The following is a 21,409-nucleotide window of genomic DNA, read 5'->3' as shown; positions in this document are numbered from 1 at the left end:
GTGGATTTCTGTTTGAAAAGAGATTTCAGAACCTTTAACTTCATTGCTAAGACTAGACAGCCCACTGTGATAGTTTATATTTTAGGCTTTTAATTGGCCCTGAAAATTTACTCTGCAAGCCAGACACTGAAAACAAATATCAACTCCACAGCAGCCATTGGGCTCTCAATGACTCGATGCATCTGGTTCTCAAAGGCAGAAGTCAGTCTCGGCCTGCAGCTGTGTTAGTATAAGCTCCACCAGCCCACTGCTCGAGCACACACAACTGGATAAGTGCCTTGTCAGCATCAGAGGGATTGAGAGAGAGAGAGAGAGAGAGAGACTAGTAACAGATGATGCTAAGAGACTGAGCAAAACAGGGAGAAAAGAAGAAGGCAGAGTCTTATACGCTTGGGTTTGTTCTTGCCAGGCACATCTTGGTTTGGGTTAGGAAATGAAGACCGCAGCAGGCGAGAGCTGGGCCAGACACACGGACACACACTCTTGAACATCACTATAACCACCAGTATGAATATGCCTCAAAATTAGAGTTAGTAGATGTCCAAAGTTGTGCTTCATACTGGCATGAAGGTGAGTAACGTGGACATGAATATGCATGCACATACAGTACAGTCACACACATGCAGTCTGCAGCTGATCTGTACATTATTATGACCTTTGTGGTAAGAAGTGAGACTGCTTCAATTTTTTTTTAGTTTAGCTACAGTTTTGATTTTTCTTTAAAGGCTCTTACATCAGGGGGAGTATTTCAGCGGTGTCGGACCTAGTTTAATAGAGCTAAATGGTTTTGGGACAGTGTGTCAAGAGAATATTTACCCTGACTCAAACCCAGGACGGGGATCTTTAAAGGTGGTGGTGCGTGAATTGTGGTCCACAAAATATCGCACTCCCTCAGCGGTGTACTTCATCTCCCAGCCCGGGGGCAAAGGGTGCTCCTTGATCATCCTGAAACAGGGAGATGGCAGTGAGCACTATCCCAGCAGGAGGGGCCCTGTCCCAGGGATGAAACTGGTAACAATCTCCCCAACTATTGTGTAGATTTAAAACGCTGGTTGCTTTTCAGATGGACCTCAAATCACTGATAGGAGAATCGTTTTTCCCGCTTTAGTGAATGGCAATATTATGCAGCTGTAAGCATGTCATCATAAGTAAGTGATGCGAGGCACTTCTGAGGAAAAATCTTCTGTCTGCTGCACATTAAAAAAAGTTGCGTCTCATGTTTTTAATTATTTGAATAGCTTATTTCCTTACTCATTATTTGAATGATAAAGAAATCTATAAATTAGAAAATTGATTTATAGAGAATAAAATTCCAGAAGAGCAGCAAAGGTTTTGCATGATATTATGGTTTTGGCAGGTTAATTCACTCAAAGCATAAATGTTGATAGCATCATTGATCTCACAGTAAATCCATGATTTACGTTTATCCTGGAAGATTTAGACTGTTGCTGTCTTAACAAGGTCGATTAAAATTGGAGAGCTGAGAGTTTTAATATCAGAGATATAAAAGGGAACAATGTTTAAAACTAGACTAAACCTAAAATGTTTTTAACTTTATGCCTGAATGTGCAAAGTTTAGGGATTAGTGGCTTGAATGTAGCAGATACTGAGGTTAATGTCCGGATCAGAGCAGACGCTTTCTGACCTAAATGACAATGTTCCCACAATAAACTGCCGATGTAGCAACCAAAGCAGCAGTCAAACTCATGCACACTCATACTTGTTAGTATGCATTTTAGCCTCGGCCTCACCCTTGGGTCCGAGGATCGTCCCACTGTGTTGTCCGTGTGTTGTGGTTGACAAAGTATACTCTGCCATTGTCCTGGCGCTTCTCTGTGGAAACAAGCAGCAAAAACAGCAAAAAAAGAAAAGAGGTTTTCACAGCATTTCGGGTTTAAGGTCGGACAAACCAACCAAAAAAAAACAAGAAATCAGGAACAATATCACAACATGGGGAGGTCAGAGGGGTTCACTCTCTTTGGGGGGGGGGGGTGATGTCTCACCCCTGTGGCAGAAAACAAGCAGGCTTGTGTGATATTTCACTGTGGTTTGTTCAGTACACGCGTGTCCCAGTAAACATATCCAAGATTGGATATTAAATATGGACCCCAGATTTCATGTTGATAAATGACAAGAAATAAAAGCTGAGCGAGTACACCGAAATCCTGTGTTTGGTTGTGTGCGTGCACGAGTTTGCGGCTGCTCGTGCAACCCTCCACAGCTCTGACATCTTTTTCTCATTAACAGCAGCGTGTGGAGGGCCCAGAAACAGTAGTGCTCACATTGCAACTCTTTAGCTTTCTCCTTCACTCACTCCACCCCCCACTTAACTGTCCAGTTTGAGTGCCACAAGCACCCCCCACTTTTTCAAAGGTTGTTTCAAAAACTTTTTTCTTTTTATTGTTCCTATCTTTATCTTTCTGAATGCGCGCCTTAAAAAAGGGAGGGAAGTGGCTGCAGATGAAAGGAAGCATGCCAGAGGAGCAGACCTGAGCCAGTAATATAACCCAGCTTCTTCATCTCAGTGCACCGCAAGCATGTTGAAAAGGCATCATGGGCTGCGAGGAAAAGTTTTTGAAGATGAAGTCTCCAAATGCCCATTTATGAATGAATGAATGGGTACGGGTGACAGGATTCTGAGCAGATGCCGTTGCAGGAGTTTGCGGGGGAAATGCTGCATGAAGAAGTGGCCATCTGTAATAGTGACTCTGTAATTTGTGGATTTTAGCATAAAGGCAACACAGTGAAGTGGTTTGACACGGGGACAGACCTGAACAGAGAAATACGTGATCCACAGTTTTCACATATAAAATTCAGACCAAGAGTGGAGGAATAAAGCCGTCTGATTTTCTCACTAAAAAAAAGGAGGAAAAACTTCTTTTTTTTTAATGTCGCAAGAAGAGCTGAAAACTCATAGATGTTTCTCATGTAAAAAAGTCCTTGCAGACATGGAAACCACTATTACAGCTTGTCTTAAAGTTTTATATACACGGCTGGAAACCCCAAATTACTTCAAAAATATTTGCAAGAATAGGAAAGATTTCATTCCCTGTCTAAATGCGGTTCTGATCATTCAGAGCTGGGATTAAGGTGGCAACAAAGACAAAGATTTCACCAGTAGATGTGTGAGGCACACTTACCCCATCCAGGAGGCAGTGGACCCAAAGGATCATTTTCCACTGGAGCACCAGAAGGCTGAAGGAGAAAGAGAAATAGAGACAAAACAATTCCAGTTAGGACACCCTTTTGCTGCTCTCCTCTCTCAGTGTTTGTCCTTCTTAAGACATCTTCCACATCAGGATGATGGGTGAACGCATCCCAGAAAAATAAGAAAAAAAATATAAAGAAATTATAAAATGACTGTACAACTGAGTACAAAACAGGAAAATAAAACTTACTCAGTGATGCGTTCTAAAATGTCGCAAATCTGGCTTGTACACAATCAGGAATGATACCTGTGTGTAAACTAGCCTGGCTGAAGTGTGTGCGGCCAAAAAAGGAAGGGTGGCAGATCCTCTCTGCTGCGGTGGTGAAGCACGACTGAGGGAGCTGGTGAGCTGGTGGATAGTATGCCTTCCAAAAACTGCACGTTTTGGTAGGAGGATAAAACAACACTGCTGTTCCAATGAGATCACTGGATGGACGCAAGTCCCACCCTCCCCTAGACTTCCCGCTCACCTCCTCTAGGAAAGACCCACCTCCTTCTCAGCCACCCTGGCACCCGCTGTACCCCATCCCGAGGTCCTCTCCTCCTACTCTTTTCTCTCTCTTTTCTAGCACTGCTGTGAAAGTAGGCAGGGAAGTGTGATGTCTAAGGGAACTGAGGGAACATTCATGCTTGTTCCAGACTGGACACCCCACCCCAACCAACCCGCCTCCTCTATGGCTGCCCCAATCTATCCTAGGCTTGACAAAAGGCACCTTTATTCACCGTGGGCCTGGAAACCTCTGTGGGTTTTACTCAGCCTGGACACAGATTGAAAAAAATGTGTGTGGAAAGTTTGTTGGTGGCAAACAGTAAATGGGTAACTTTTTATGTTGGAATACAAACACACACAAAATATTAGCTTAAGTGGGGAAAAAAATGACCTGAAACGGTCCTTGTTAGTCATTACTAACCGCTGAAGGTCAAAGCTTTTCATCGAAATCTGATTTAGTTGTGCTATAAACATGTCCTCACAGCCTTATTACATTTTTTCAGCACACAGAGCACAATTCTACAAGATGCTACGTTGCTTCAAAAGTAGCGCAGCTGTAATTTAACAGGGGACCATGTTATTTGATTCGTGATGCCGATGCTAAGGGTATCGATTCAGTAATAACATTACAGAAAAAGTAGTTGTGTGTATAGACCAGCTTATGGAGTGGCACAGGTAGTGGTTTTTGTCCTGGATTTCCTAAAAAGAAATGTGAATGTGCCCATTTAATTTGGCCAAGTCATGGAAACTGTGAGAAAGTCACAATGGAAAGGATGGGGCCTGCTCGAATAGTGAGAGCAGGCACATAACAGGGTTACAGGGTGTGTGTGTGTGTGTATATGTGTGTGTGTGGTTCCATCGACAGCCAATCTATGCCCAAGAGCCCCACCCTTATGGGTTTTCTGTGACTAAAAAAGGTAAAAGGAGAATATAATGATATAAAGACATGATGACTTCATCTTGGCACTGGCCATTCAGCTCCTTAGGCCGACTGAGACTGGAGGGGGGAAGAGAAAGAGCGACTGAGAAAACAAGGAAGGAAGAGGAAAACAGGGAAAAGCTACTTGTCGACACAAATTTTGTTTTAGCGATGAAGAGGATGCCAAAAAGGCTTATTTTAAGGAAGGAAGGAACTTTTCTGGTACTTTAATTAGGCTTTAAAGACTAACCGGCTATCTAATTATAACTCACGGTTCATGTAAGGGAGACCCAAGAAGATTTTAATCAAACCTGGGGTCAGATGGTACAGCAGGTAGGAAAAAACAAACAAACAGAGAAACTAAAAAGGTGTTTCTCATAAGAAGACCTTCATTGTGAATTGGATCACACTACTGTTTTTCACGCAGTTTCTTGTGTTTAAATATCAGACATGACAGACACAAGACAATCTCAAAAGCAATGCCAACAATGAACCATTTTTATCCTTCATTAATGGCCTCCAGGATTAATGAAGTTTACTATATTATATTTTTCTACACTGATTTTTTTTTTAAGACTACAATTTGACAGCCGGCTTACTGTTTATCAGAATTCCATTGTAATTAAATTGTAATGCGCTGGGAAAAATAATTGTGTATCACTATCATGTTTATTTCCTTTTATTGAAAAGCTGCAGGAAAGACCAGTGTAGAAGCAGCTTAAACTACTTCTGTGCATTGTCCTTTCATGGCATAACCACTTTCAAATGTGCCATATGGAAACATGACCCTAACAGGCTGTGTGTAAACATGAGTGATCATGACGTTCAGCCGTGCAGACGTGTGCAAGTGATAAAACACAGGACCAATTCAGGCGCTGCTGTTAAGGGTCCTTGTTCCAGCCAGAATGGACACAAAGTCAAAGAGTGAGGGAGGGTGGAGGAGCCAATTTAAGGGAGGTGAAAGAAGTTAGTGGAGGGTGGTTTGGGGGGGAGGGGATTAAAAATAAAGAGGGAGAGAGAGTATTTGAGATCGACCTTGATAAAAGAAAAGATAGTTTAGTAGGATGAAGACATGGGGAATTTCTAAAGGAAGTTAAGATTGGGGGGATTTTGGAAGCAACAGTGAGAAGGGTGGAGATGTTGGGGTTTCAGGATAGGACAGAGGTTAAGGAAAAGTAGTAGAAGTAAAAGAAGGGGGGCAAAAAAGGGGAGAGCCGGAAACGACAGTTAATGACTCCTGAGGCTGCCCTCTCTGAGGTTTCCAATGAGCTGCAATTACTCTGCAAACAGACGCACATACCCACACATGCACAAACACACCACCACGAAGGGGATAAGGGAAATTACACAACTCTAGAATAGTATGAAACACTGAGATCTGTGTGGAACTATAGCTGAAAAGGTGGCAAAATGAAAGCGTGATTTGGTATTGGTGTTTATTGGTTTGCACAGGTTTAACTGCGCATGTTTGTGTGTCTTCAGAACCTCTGGTTGTCATGTGCAACCGAAAAAAATGTGGCACCACTCCTCAACATAACAGCCTGTGAACACACACAGAAATACACAGATCAAATCATCCATCCATAATCTGGGCAATGCCTGTCTCTGGGTGCATCTACTGTTGTCCCTTCACATTGGGATGGTAGAAACTCACAATAAATGAAAACCAAACCTTGACTTTAAAAGATACCTGCTATGGTATCTTGACATTAGGTTTTTGTGTGACCGCACTATTTAAAAAAAAAAGCAGGTAACAGAATGTGTGCCTGTGCTCCGACTTTAACTGTGGACTCTTTTGTGGGTTTTCTTTTTCAAACACACCAAGGCCATAAATAGTTCCAGTTATCAGCAGTGTGGGCATTCCAAGACAGAAGTGTACTATCAGCATGGAGGGCAGATCTGCATTTGGTCTTTTCTCACACTTGGAAGGAGAAAAGGCAATAAATGGATGGAGAAAAGGCCAGGGGATGAAAAGACAGCTTTCCCCTTCATTAAATCTGAAACGGTAACAACAATCGTGCTACAGGCAAAAAATACTGCTGAGAACAGATAATGGCTAATGTGTGCTGCTGCACATCTGTTCACATGTAATGGTTGATTTTCAAATGTGCACATGTAAAGTGTAAACATGGGATTAAAGAACACAACATGTAAAAGTGCAAATACACACACACACACACACACACACACACACACAAACAAACATGAACAGTGGAGTGTTTATAGAAGCCTGTAAGAGTTTTAAGGTTGGTTTTAAAAATGGCCCATTGAAGGCGAGCAGAGCCTTCAGCCCAATAAGTCTGGGGGCAGTTTGACCTTGGCTGCCTTGCTTACATGGTGACAAGTGAAATTCTCAAACAGCGTCTTTGGCCGCACCCACATACGTGAGCATCCACCGGCTGTTAGCTGTGCTGTGTTCTCTGTTAACTTACTTCAGATGCAAGTTCTGTGGCATATTTGTGAGAACAACATGACTTTTTTAACAACAATGAATGGAAGTTTATTGGGGATGGCACAAGGAAGGTTGTGGATTCTGATGCACTGACTGTAATCATAAACTTTAAGCTTGTTTGGAAGTTTGGTCTAAGGTACAAATTACCCTTTGAGTTGTTATGATGTTGAATACATTTGATCAAGTTGGTTCTGGCTTCCCCTTGGAAAGTAGAGAGAACATACTTTAGCCTAGGGTCCTCAAGATCTTCTCCACATGGTCAAACCTCCCAGTGATTGCTACAGTATATCGGGGTGTGAATCTAATTGGTTTCATTAGAATAAAATGGTCTCAATAGTAAAAAAAACCTCATCTGTAGATTGGCAGTACATGTGCATACAAAATTTGGACTACCTGGTACAGGAAGCGCTGGCTGAATTGGTGCATGGCGCCCTGAAGCTGGCTACGCTGGCTCTGCCACTGCTGGTAGTTGCGCACCGACTCAGCTGTAGGCCTCTGCCATGTTGTGGTTCTGGTGTTGTGGTCCACGTAGTAGTACCTGCCCCGTTGGTCCACTCGCTTCTCCCAGCTAGAAGGGTTGGAAAAAGAGGGGGAGGAGTTGTGACTTTAAACAACATCTTTATTAAGCATCGAGAGTGGGTGGTTAAATCTCAAACCCGTGCCGCTGACCAGGACTACAACCAATTATAGAAAAACAGGAAAAAAAATAAAGCCAAGGAAAGAAAACAGGAAATGAGATAACAAGTGGGGAAAGGTGCAAGAATGAAAAATAAATAACGGAAAACTATATTTTTCCTGCCATTTAGGATATAGACAACATGCTAAGAATGGAATAAAACAAGTTTATCAGTGGTTTGGCTCAGTCTGGCTAAGTCATCACACCCCGTCTTCATGTGAATGGCTACGGCCGTGCACAGCACTGATGATGGAGAAACAATGGGACATGTCAAAGCTCTGAAGGATGGAAACCATGCACACTGGTGTGTGTTTTCTTGTGTCACTGCCTGCCAGTTGCATTAGTCAGAGCACCGCGTGTATCCCGTTCTTTCCATAAGATGCTAGATCGAGAGATATAGATTGTCTACAGCAGCCCACATGCACGCACACACGCAAACAGGCACACATATACAAACACACACCAGTCCCCCAGGTTCATTCTGCTGCTATTCTCATATCTCTGACTTCAGCACTAGAGAATCTGGAAGAGAAAACAGTGTCTACTTCCATGTACTAACAAAAACATATTGTGCAGATATCAACGGGCTTCAGAGGTGCACAAAGTGGAGGAAAAAATGTCTTTTTTGACTAACCTTTTTTTTATTGTTTCACAATGAATATGATATTGTGCTTCTCTGTTTTTTTTGTTTGTTTTGTTTTCAAAGAATGAGAGAAGGAAATGGAGATCTAATTTGTTATTTTACAACTTCCATCATTCATTGCAGATATTCACTTTTTAAACCTTCCCAATATGCATGAGTCAACTCAGGCGACACACAACTGCAAGGCTACAACACCAAAATGTCTGCAAAAAGTGGTGCTGCAGGATTATAATGTGACTTCATTTATAGATCATAACTAATGAGCTCCAGATACAATGAAAAAATACCAAAGATGCCTGAAATAGATTTTCATATTGTACTGCCACAAATAACCACACACACACTCACACACGAGACAAGTAGAGCATTGACAGATGATGACAGAATAAAGAATATTTCAGCTAAAAACAGTAAGCTAGATCAATTGTTTCAATACCGAGTGCACTTTTAAAGAAATGGAAAAAATCTTTTGTTTTTTTTGTGGTTACAAGTTAGGCTCAGCAACAAGGCAGCAAAGGAAGAGTTGGAAGGTTTTAATTTTGAGTTCAAGGACACTTCAGCAGTGAAGATGACTGCAAGCATTAAGAGTTATTTTGTTGAGGGACAGCCTTTCTAACCACTAAGGCCATGCACATCCTTTAAAAGGGCAGGAAAAACATAGTTCTCTCTGATATTAGCAAGAGCTACAGTGGTTATTTACTGGAGCCAGGGAAAATCCCAGAGCCCACAGCGGCCTGTCCCAAAGTCTCAACTTAGTCCTCTTATCTGACAACATACCATTAACTATCAAGCAGAAATGCACATTCTCCTGAGAATTGTCACTAAAGCAGTGCGTATCTGTTCCATTTTTCTTTCATTGACATGTTGTCCTCCTGGATTTGTTTAAGTCACACTAGTGTAATTGGAAAGTCGGTCTGGATCACCAGAGTAAACGACCAACAGATCAACTGATGAGGAACAATGAGCCATATATTTAATGCACTGCTCAGAAAGCAATCTTTGTAGAAATACAAATGGGTTCCTTGTGTGTTCTAACTGTGGAAATATTCAAGCTCCTCAGTCAAATGTCGATGCAAATTTTAAAGCTTAAAAGACACAGAGAGAGAACCATTAACCTCTGCAGCAGTGAGCATCTAAAAGTAGTCCAAAGCAACTTCCGTCAAGAGAATTTAGAACGCTTAGCATACCTGCTCACATTCACAGCAACTGAGGGGATAGGAAAAAAAGAATATAAACACAAAATTCTGCCGTTGTTTAACTTGGTCTTAATTACCCTGACGAAAATCAGGAGAAAAAGAATATGCGGTTTACAGACATGATGCCACCTAGTCAATTATAGCTTTATGTAAACACAGAATCCATTTTAATTTAACAGACCATCATCCGCTGAGTCTAATAGAAAACATGTTGAGATGTCCTGAACTTTACCGATGAACTGGTGCACAAACTCTGCAAAGCATCTGATTAAACGCAGACCTCCTTTTCACTAAAGTAATTGTGACAGGATGATAATCATGTGCCCATGAAGTGCTTCGGTCTCACCCTGGACAGCTGCTTTAATGTAAGTATACCACCAGATGTCACTGCACATGTTAGATATAAAGATTTTGAAGTTTCAAAAGTTGCCAATGAAGCCGCCCTGCTGAATGGGCTTTACCAGCTATGTGTTTATTACCTCCATCTATCTTTTTCCAGATTACAGTGTCATCTCTTTTTATTGCACTATTTCACTTTTATACTTGTGTTCAATATAACTGCAATGTATCCATGGCCACCTTTGGAAGCCGTGTGTGAGCATGGATCAAATATATATATAATATATATGTTAAAAAGTATTTGTCATGGGTAATTGGATTGTTTTGTTCATGGCACATGGCTTTATTTTTGCCGATTGATCACCAGTGTTGCCACAACAGCCAGCAGCTGGTGCAGAGGTGGATAGCACATGAGGTCCTAAGAAAAGGACTTTTGTTCTCTAGGGCCCCACTCTCCCTCTCTCACTTAAGCTTGTATGGAAAAACTGGGATATTGGGGAAAGGGGGTTGACCTTTTCCTAAAACTGCAACTCTTTCACTCTGTGTCCCGTTCAGACAGGAAAAAAGAAAGAACAGTAATTTGGTGTTTAAAATGTCACAAACGAACAGGAACAGGCTTCAATCACAAGTGGCCTAAAACACCTACAGTGTTAACGTTTGGACAAGGTTAGTTGTGCAGCTTATCGGCTAGGATCTTCATTTCAAAATGTGTACATATATATATATATATATATACACATATAAATGATCTGCATCTATCTGCAAGACACGATTCTTGCATGTATGTTGAAAGGAGATGTGAATTAGTGCCAGAGATATTGTTTGATTCTTTTTTTTTTACCTGATATTTACCCAACCTATGACTTAACATGCTCCAAAATGTATGTGTATAAAATTGCATCACCACCAAGAGCACGACGTGAGAGGCCTACCCTGCTGGCAGCGGTCTCTCCCAGGTTGTGGTTTTGGTGTTGTGGTCGACATAGTAAACTCTCCCATGAGGCAACACCCTCTGTTCCCAGCTGCAACAAGAGAGATGCACTGCATTAGCTTGCACAATTTAGTTTCAAAAGACAAGAAACACAATTTCACAATACACTTAATTACAGCAAACAGCACTCCTTGGTATCAGCTGTATTTAGAAAGCACCGAAGGTATCCCACACTATGTGCACAAGCCCAGAGAAATATTAATGCCAACCCAGAGAAAACATCAGCTCTCTAATTATCTTAAACACGTGCAATTATTCAATAACTTGTGTTGGTTAATGCCTTTAACAGCCTTGTAATTCTTAACTAAATATATCATTTCTATCTTTGCACTAATGCTTTGCTGACTGATACACGCACAGACAGTTAAACATGTCTGGCCTAAATTGAGAGCAAAACATATCTGATGACACAGTCATCAAGAGTAATTAAAGCAAAAGTTCACCCAAGCAGCTCATGTGTGTAAAAGTCAGGTGAAATCATTAACAAACCACAAACCATTTCTGACCCACTTGTTTTAGCCTGCATGTCAATTACGCCCGTGCAGAGCTCAGGGATTCAATGAAAACTATAGCCATTAAGCTGATTTGTATTTGAATTTACAAAGTTTAAAAGCAAGATTGTCAAGATCTCATAACAAATGTCACAGGTTTGCTTGATGGCTGAAATTCAACATATTTTGCATTTCTAAATGGGTGAATGGGGATTATGGAGAAGGAAGATGTTGAAGATGTGATTCAAGACTAAACTGTTAAAAGTAGCACATCAGTTCTATACCTCTGTCCCTTTTGCTTTCGTGTTTGAAGTACCTTGTAATTCTCTTAGCAAGATGCCATGTTACTAAATGTCACTTTGGCACGTTGACTAAGATGTGATGCCTTGACTCTTACCCGGCTGGAAGTGAGTCTGTAGTAGACTCTGTGGTGCCGCTACTGGTCTGTTCAGCACCAACGTTGGTACTGGGGTTAGACTCTAAAGGTGCACTCAAACCCAGCGTGTCCTGACCAGGGGAGGGACTACCACCACTGCTACTGCTGGCAGCTGAAGATCGTCCGGATGGAGAGGATGGAGGAGGAGTGTGACGAGCCAAACGACAATTTTCCAGCCCGTTAGACGTCAATTCCACTTTGTCTTGGGGATAAAAGTGTGATTGTTGAGGTTTACAGCAGGCCTTTAAGTACAACCTAAATGATGGTGCTAAACTCTTCATGTACTGTACCTGTGCTGTGTCCAGGACTGCTTTGATTCTTGAAGGATCGAGTACGAACAGATGAGCTGGCCGCAGGGATCTGTTCCTCATTCAGCTCGCCATTAGTAAGGTAACTCCCTCTGGAATTCCCTGGAGAGCCACCCTGTGAACCCCCCACTGAGTGGCGGTTACTTCTGTGAGAGAGAGAGAGAAGGTGGACAAATGAAGTAGATCTAGAAAAAAAAAGGAAAGATCAATATTTGCCTTTACTATATGGGAAGATCTAAATGCATTCAGAAAGGAAACACATTGTTTTCTTCACACTAAATATAACTCCCTGACAAAAACACTGCCATACAAACATGGTGGCTTTCCCTTCCCAGAATAAAGGAATGCTCAGAGTCATAAACAGATAACTGGAGCTTGGCCTGCATAAAGTTGTTTATTCACCCCAAAGCAGCAAAAAATGAAACCAGCGGTTGAACATTAACAGCAGATCTGCCCAAACTGATCAGTGTTTGGACTCTGTGCTGCACATCACAGGAGACAAAAAACACATCTGGTCTTCTTTGTCTTCATTGCTGAATGATAATGTTCACTGTTTCTCCATGACAGCAGTATTTTGTGCTCTTGGCCAAACTGTGCCCCCCTGCTATGATTGAAGGGACATACCATCTGCCCCCATACACACCCTCAACAAAGTTTTGAAATAAATGCAGCCTGCTCCACTATTTATTATCCCAGTACCACCAAGCCGATGAGAGCAGCGTCTGAAACCACACTGGGAGGGAAATAACATGCAGGCATCGGAACTGAAGTGTTTCCATCCACCATAACAGCACAATCTGCCTATTCTGAATCCCTTATTCTTTCTCTCGTTTGTTTTGATTGCAGTTGTCAACATTAAATCATGCCTCCAGCATTTGAAAACATGATAGAAATGATGTAAATTTGAGGTTATACAGCACATAATTTGCGAGAGTAAAATGTACATGGTTTAGACTTCTATCACTCAATTCCTGCCGGGCCGTGGTGGCAGCAGCCTAAACAGTGGTGCCCAGACTTCCTTCACCCCACACACTTCTTCCAGCTCTTCCGGGAGTATTCCTAAGCCAGCCGAGAGTCATAGTCTCTCCAGCCTGTCCCGGGTCTACCTCGGGGCCTGAAATAGGTGCCAAAACCACCTCAGCTGACTCCTCTCAATGCGAAAAAGCCGCGGCTCTACTCCCAGCTCCTCCTGAGTGACTAAACGTCTACACTCTCACCTATGGTGAGGAATGTTGGGTAGTGACCAAAAGGTCAAAACAAATTCATTCATGGTAATTAGATTAATTTCCTCATTGGTAGGTATAAAATTTGCAAAGTGGAAACTTTAAAGGCAGCCTCAGTATCATTATGTGTGTACACGTGTCTTTACCTGCTGTGACATGCAGCTGTACTTGGAGTCTCTTCACTCTGCGTCCTCCTTAGGTTGGGTCGGTCTGACTGCAGTAGCTCTGACAGAACAACACAGAGAACTCATTACTATATGCACAGTTAGAGTAACATGAGCAACTCTTCCTGGAATAAATAATATAATTGTTGTCAATATCAATTTGCTGTAGTTATTGCAATGAAAATTGTCCCTTGAATTGTTTTTCTAAGCACCATATTTCATTCAAATAACGTATTTGTAATGAAGTATAGTAGACAATGGCCGCATGTTTAAAACAAAGGTTCCACTACTTCTAACATATCTTTCCATAAGTACTAAATAAACCAGGGATTCTTGGTGTTTTTTTTAAGATTGCAAACAGCATTTGAAGGTTCAAATGAAAATTATGAAAATTATTGTCCCGAAGAGACTGGATAAGTTTGCTTTAATGGTAGAATATAGAAAATATAGAAACAAAGGAATGAAATTACAGCAGTGTAAACTTGAAATGTGTGGCAATGGAAGTAGAGTTGGTGGTTTAATTGACATCATACTACATGTGATGGATTGATGCATTTGTATGCAGTAATTATGGTGTGACTACACATCTCTTAAACATGTTTTTCATTAAGATTTACTTTTTTCTAGGTGTGTTTATTCACACAATGTGGAACACATAAACCAGGGGTGTAACAGGCTAACGTTATCCAAATGTACACGTATATACTACATTTCCTGCTATCTAAAAATGGCACATAGTGACCACTCATTGATTCACCTCCCTCGCTCCTTCTCTCTCTCAGACACACACACACAGATCTGTTTTGTGGCTATGAAAGGGCTTCTTGTGAGCAGACCCAGTGGACATACAGAAAAATAAACAGTAGTCTTGAGGAGAAACCATTGTGTCATAGCCTGCTCACTGAGTTCATCACCCCTCCCTTCAAATGGCATGAGGCTAATTGCTGGGCTGGTGTATGTATGGGAACAAGTGCGACCTTTTGTAAAATAGGGCTTGAAGCCAGGAACTATCCAAAGATGAAAAGCACAGCTAAACAACTAAACAAATATCATGTCCAGGGGTCTGCAGATGAAAACTAACTGTTGGCTAATCCTGGCTTTTTTAACCATGTGAAATCATGTGTTTGTATTGTCCCCTCCCAAATAATCAAAGATAGAGATAAAGATAAATGGATGACTATGAAACTTAACTCGTGTTATCCAACTTTTCAGTTCTTCACTATTGATGAATTGTCCACAAATTTTCATGCGGCCATTGTCTCAGAAAAAAATAAAAAATCACGTGACGAGTCAGAAATAAATGTTCCCATTGAGCTTCCGTAAACATTTAAATACTGTTGTCTATGTGTAGGGCATGCTGAACAAAATATCAGCAAATGGTTTCATGGCGACATCAACATCAGGTGTGACTTGTTGTGCTGAAACTTTTGTTGTGGTGGCTGGTTCTGTGTTAATGCATCTAGTTCTTGTACACAATTACATATACTATGAGGGAGAATTTGGCAGTCTCGCTGGCATCTTCAGCACTGTAGTATAATTGTATGGGCAGCTGGGAAATGCTTGAAGTACTGCGTACATGTGGCTTCTGTTTTACTGAATGGGAAGTTTCATATAACACTGAGTGGGTTTGAAAACATCTAACCTTTGCAAAATGTGCCAGTAGTTGGACTCTTTCTATCCAGGATTGTTTGTTCACATCTTTCAGTACAAGAGTGTGTTTATGAAGTGTGCTCTGTGTGTGCGCGTGTCTGTGTGCGTGAGTGTGTGTCCATCAGACAAGTTGCCAAGGGAAATTAGTAAAACCACCAAACCAACAGAGGTGCCTTCAGAGGGAGAACACAGAGTGCCTTAAAACTACCATCGGGCAACAAACTTCCACTTTATACTGTACATTTAGTACAGTGCCAATGCCTGTGTGCACATAGTGCAGAATGTAAAACATATGGATGCGTGTGTGTGCACTCTGCAAATACACACGCACGCACAGACAAGTTTGAATTGACATTCACGACACCATAAAACACAAAGACACAAGTGGCTCAATTTTAAGCCTTGTTTTTAGAGGGCAAACTTCAGCCTTCTGTTCATGAGCATAACCCCCCCTCCCATTTTACACACACAGAAGAGGAGCCCCCAACATACACGCAACTTCAGGATGACAGGGGGCAATTGTGCTGAAAAAGAGACAAAAAAAATACCTCCTAATCTATGTAATGAGTGCCAAAATTGAACAAAATCTGGTCATATCAATTAAAACAAACAGCCACTCCTAATTTTGTATTCACCTCTGCCCTGCTAAATTTACTACACTTTTTAGCTGAAACCTATTGTATACTTATTGATTATCTATACTAATTAGTAACAGAGTGTAAAAAAAAGAAAGGTAGCTGAGCTTTAGCCTAAGTGCATAAAGAAATGGTGGTATTGCCCGACAGCAAGTGTAGTGGGCCAAACATGACTGCTGAAAATCAATTATGAACCTTTTTTTTAGTACAAACATGTATATCACGATGCATGAGACGTGTGATGTAGCCCTTTAATGTAACACTAGATTGTAAATGAGAACATGCAATTTCCAAATAAGTGATTAGATGATTTAAAATCTTGTTATTTTTTTTTAGATTGTTCAAAATCCTTGTATATTAAGAAGCATGAAAGATTTTCTAATTTGATTTTGCTTTACTTTAAATGTTTTAGATGATCATTATCTTTCTCCCTTTTATGTGATAGAAGATTTATTTCGTGATGACTGTATTGGTTCCAAATACTGTTTATTGGGTTCACTGCACAGTAATTTCAGTCCTTAACAAAATATTAAACAAAATATTACAATTTGACTGTAATCTGGTGCAACAGAATGCAGCTCCTCTACAAATCCTCCTCTCAATTGCTCTTCAGAACTTAACAGCCACAAAGAAACACATTTTACTGCCACACTGTTCCAGGCCTTGGCCTTTACTGCTGGCCCTGGAATCACTCAGCTGGATACACTGCCGGCTCTGTGAGGCTCTCTATGAAAAGCCTTGTGTGCATGTGCCTGTGTATGAATGCATGGATGTGTTTAACTGGTGATTCAAAAATGGCACCTTCTAAAGGGTCACAATAATCTCATAATATTTCACATCGTGATCAAACAATATCTCACGTTAGTGTTGAAACTCTACCTGGGTCAACTGGCGGAAGCAGTGTAGCTGCACCCAGGTCAGATGTTGTCCGGGTATAAACTTATACGATATTCAACCATATTGCTGACATCAGAACACCTTTCTCAGCAATTATGCAAATGAGTTTTCTCTTTAGCCATAAGCTGCAATCTGAGAGCATTCACAGCCACTGCCATGAGGTGTTTAGCATCATTACGTTATTGAGATTGACAGGACTCCCACTGTTTCTTTCTGCAACACAACAGCTGCTGCCACAACACAGGCAGCTACAGAAATCTAAATAATAGATCAGCCTGTTCATAAATGAGCATTCCTGTCAGCAAGGTACTGTCTAAAATAGAGAAATGAAGGCAAATCCAGTTAAATTTAAAACTGTACTGGTCGGCGGATTTGATCCACGTAGAGTATATAGTAAAACTAAGATGACACACCATCGCTCAGCTCAGCAGCACAAAAAAGTATTTAGCCAGATCACCACATTTAATAATAAGCTATCAGTTGTTTATCCTGTAGAAAAAGGCTTTGGCATACATGCATTGCCATGCACTGTTGTACTTAAATTTTGGAAAACACTCATTAGCAGGTTGAAGCAACACCTATTCATCAAGCACGTTTATGTCAGCCCAAGTGTTTTGATGTTGTCCTTGGCTGTATTAACGGATGTTTAACAGAGACAGGAGGGGAAAGTGTGAGAGGCAGCAAAAATTGTCAAATATTGTGTGTATTCTCTGCTACTAAACCGTCTGGCTTCCTGTGGGAAAAGTGTACAAGTCCACCTCCCTCTCTGCTCACAGATGAGAAGAACCTTGTATTTTAAGACTCCAAGCCTTCCAGAAGATGGTAGCTCATCACAACTCTCAGAAAAACTATTAACAATTTTATTTTTTGGTTCGGGAATGACTGTGTACATTTTTAAACCGTTCTTACTGTTGAGGTTAAATCCAGGATCAGAACTAAGGACGCCATTACCTATGTTATTTGTATTTTCCCTATCAGGAAATTTTTTCCATCAAACACCAATTATCACCAGCCAAGTATTTCACCTAAAAGACCATATGTATGCACCTCAGCGTGAGTGTCTCCATGTTTATATGTTGTTGTTGCATGCACGCATGTGTGTGGTAAAGGTGGGACTCACTGTCTGCTGCTGTGCTGCCATTGGGCAGCGAGCCCAGATCAACAACCATGCCGTCCAGACAGACGTTGAGCTCGCCTCCCGTTACAACTGATCCTTTGTTCTCCGTCTGCAGCACCAGACTCAGCTGGACGTTCTCCACTAGAGGAGGGACGGTGAAGTGGTGAGAGCAAGGGAAGTCAGAGGAGGCGGAAGGAGGGAAGGGAAAAAGAAGGGAGGGAGGGAAAGAGAGAGAGAGAGAGAGAGAGAAAGAGAGAGAGAGAGAGAGAGAAAGAGAGAGACAGTGTTGGTATCTGTGGTAGACAGTATATGTGGTAAGACATTATGTGGGAGAGAGAATCAGTTTTTATAACAGAGAACTACCCGCTGAGGTTTACGAGAGACTTCAAATCAGAATAAACCCGTTGACACAGATAAGAAATGTTGTTTTCAGAGGCTGATGATGCCTCGCCCGTGCCACAAAAGGCACACTCTGATCTTGCTCAACCTCCCCCAACACTGTCTCCCTTGGGCCAGCTATTTGCTTTTTTTGATATCAACAAATTAGTGACCGCTTAGGAAGGAAAATGGAAATTCCAGAAGAGGCAGCAGAAATTCTAGTAAAGTGTATTCATCTGGTGTTTCCTTGTTCCAAAAACAAGTTTATAACTCATAAGAGAAATATATTTGCACTTGTATAATGAGCTTTTTAAAAAAAAATTGAAACCCTCATGATCATAATGATCTGAAGCAAAAGCTACATTAAACCGTTTTGTTGCTGAAATAAAACTGAAACTGATGAGTATTTATCCGAAGAGGAGTGAAATGGCAGCTTCTTCTGTAGGTGTTTTATCTCCTAATCAGCACACCTGCTTGAATTGTTGAGAAAAAAATCTCCAAAATTAATTCTGAACCTCTCTTATGTCAAGTACGGTAATCAAGCATTTAATAAAAGGTATCTTTTGAGTCATGATTATCACATGAATGTCATCAATTGCTCGTTTGATAAGTCACAAGGCGTGATATCATTCCATTATATCAACGTTAAGATAAATCAAGTGACATACTTGCTGAAATTTTAATTTCCTTGTTTCATTATGAGACAAATCTATCCTTCCTGACCTGCTGAATTGACAAGAACGCTTCAAAAAGGGGCTATTTTTTCATTTGAACAGTCCAAATCAGGTGTGTTCTGAACTGACGACATGTTTGTCCAACATTTTAAAGCAGCAGGCTGCTTGACGCGTGGTATAAAAGATGTCTGTTAAAGGGTGCAAGGGCACGTCATTATTTCCTCTGTTATTTTTACATTTCTCCATTACATTGAAAAAAAATATGTTTACCTGCTAGAAGAGAGTTAAAAGTGGAGTAAAGTGCAACTCCTCAACATTTGTTCCCATGTACTCTGCAAGACTGGTGGTTAACAAAACTGCACCAATTCACCATTTGAACGCACGTGTAATTTAGATTATGCCCTAATAACATTCTTCTGCTAATTTATTAACTTAAGGCATAAATAAGAATGCAGCCTCATCAGCCAACAATGGCTCAGCGTCAGTAATCCAAAGCAGATTTCTGAAAGTCACTTTGGAACAAGGATATGAAAGGCGTTTATCTGTTATTTTATGGACGCTTTTATATGTCACAGCCTGCTGCTTTCAAAATTTTATTTTCTACAATTAAAACAAGCACGTCATTGGTGAAAAGACACGCCTTCGCCAAGCGGATGGCCCTGTAATGAAAATGGAAATCCCTGCTGTTCAGCTGCTCTGCCAAGTTAAACCGACTGAAGCCAAGCCTCCTAACGTGTACCTATTTGTTTTTTGACTCCTTAACATCATATATATTTTATTCACATTGTAAATAAGCCTCTATCTGCTGTTATAACTGCAGATGTTCACAGCAGGTAGACTTTATATTGAAAACTACAGAAAGACATATCTGTGATATATCGTAATGTGGTCTTACTCTTGCCGTCATGAGTCCGTAGAGTGTCCAGCAGGTCGATGGTGGCGCTGCCCAGTAGCTCCTTCTTCAGGGTGTGACAACTCCAGAGTTTCAGGTCCAGGCGACTCTGAGGCGTCACATTACTGTGAGAGGCAAAGCAACACGAATCCATATCATTAAACTGCACTTACTGCATTGTAATTATGCATTATTAAAAATATGTAATAAAATGTGAAATGAAAATCTGCACAGAAATGAGTTTCACGTGGCTACCAATGTGAGCTGTAGTGTTAGCAGACACAGTAACACAAGGATTTCATTTTTACTCAAAACTTATTTCCCTTAATGGTCTCTATGTCAATGTTTTCTTTCAACCCAGGAAATGTGCTGAACAGTTTAATGACAATACTAGCAGATTTTATGAAATACTGTGGTATCTGGGACTTTCTACAAATGCGCCTTCAATCAGTACACATATACAGCCAAAACACGACTTTGTGCAAGCAGGGAATTTGAAAGCTCTAATAATGGTTTGAATCATTTTGAGGTAGGAAAACTGACTGTACAAACATCTGTGACCATGTGTGTATGTTATCTGTGGGGTATCCTCACAGGGTGAGGTCTTCATTCCACTGAAGCTCCAGGTGTCCACTGCGCTTGCCTGTTTTTTTGGTTTCACTGGTCAGTCCATCTGCAGTCACCTCAACAAAGGAGCTGAGCCGAGAGTAGCGGTTTGGAGGCCTGGGAGACTGAGGCTTTGCGGAAACCACTGAGCATACAAACATACGCATTCGAAAGTACAAGAGTTAGAAAAAGAACATATTAGGAAACCTAACTCTGCCTTGGTGATCAAAAATGGGCAAAAACAAAGAAACCAAAAAAGAAAACCAATGATTTGACATGTTCACCTGTGTTTTTGGCTTCATAAATGTAAACTTAAAGTCACATTTCAACAGCACAAGTTTTTACTCTCAGCGTTTCCCCCCCATTGGTTATGATGAAAGGCTTCATTTTGCCTCACTTTGACTATTAAGCAGACAATAAAATAAATGCCTTTGTCTGTAAATGATGGGGCAGCACACCGGGATGGGGGCATCCCCCAAAAGTAGATATTTACAACTTTCATTTCAATTATCTTTTTACAAATGCAAGGTCTTGATAAAAGAAAAATAACGTTAATGCATAGATGTTTTTCAGCGAGGGCTAAAGAGAAAGCAGCAATGACTGATCTAGAGCACTGCAATAACTGTGGGACAGGACACAGGCGAACATCAATGAGGAGACAAGTTTCTGTTCATAGGTTGAATGCTTGCATTTTCTTTTCAGTCGCACCTCATCCATATATTAACATGCTGCTCTTTATGACAACCAAATCCCTAAAATATCTTCTGCAGATAGAAGGCCTGTAATTTAGGTGTCTAAAAGAGGAAATAACATGCAGCTCATCACAAACACAGCAGCTGGTATCCTGAGGACAAACAACACATTATTCCCCAAAAACAGATATAAGTATAGTATACAAAGGAAAACCATGTGCAAATGAATTAATCTTCCGTGTGTGTGAGATTATCACATTTTGCATTATTATTTTAAATGCAATGACTTAATAAGAAGGCAGCATAAATGTAATGCACTATTATATAACATC

General features: G+C 40.9%; 1 protein-coding gene across 4 annotated transcripts in view; it reads right to left on the bottom strand.

The window, feature by feature from the left end:
- wwp2 (WW domain containing E3 ubiquitin protein ligase 2) overlaps positions 1-21,409 on the bottom strand; it is a 31,117-nt gene that overhangs the window by 6,588 nt on the left and 3,120 nt on the right. For 2 of the 4 annotated variants that reach the window (XM_057053022.1, XM_057053023.1), the window contains exons 3-13: positions 20,374-20,530; positions 19,783-19,904; positions 17,839-17,976; positions 13,519-13,597; positions 12,132-12,295; positions 11,803-12,043; positions 10,856-10,945; positions 7,463-7,637; positions 3,141-3,195; positions 1,752-1,833; positions 817-945 (exon numbers count right to left, since the gene is read on the bottom strand). In XM_057053022.1, coding sequence (XP_056909002.1) covers positions 817-945; positions 1,752-1,833; positions 3,141-3,195; positions 7,463-7,637; positions 10,856-10,945; positions 11,803-12,043; positions 12,132-12,295; positions 13,519-13,597; positions 17,839-17,976; positions 19,783-19,904; positions 20,374-20,530 — 1,432 coding nt within the window. The remainder of the gene's footprint in view (positions 1-816; positions 946-1,751; positions 1,834-3,140; positions 3,196-7,462; positions 7,638-10,855; positions 10,946-11,802; positions 12,044-12,131; positions 12,296-13,518; positions 13,598-17,838; positions 17,977-19,782; positions 19,905-20,373; positions 20,531-21,409) is intronic. The other 2 variants (XM_057053025.1, XM_057053024.1) reach the window with 2 other exon arrangements.

The sequence above is a fragment of the Takifugu flavidus genome, chromosome 13 (genome assembly GCF_003711565.1).
Source record: "Takifugu flavidus isolate HTHZ2018 chromosome 13, ASM371156v2, whole genome shotgun sequence".
Taxonomy (NCBI): Eukaryota; Metazoa; Chordata; class Actinopteri; order Tetraodontiformes; family Tetraodontidae; genus Takifugu; species Takifugu flavidus.
The sequence above is the reverse complement of the archived record's forward strand: the minus strand, read 5'-3'. Positions and strand labels throughout refer to the sequence as shown.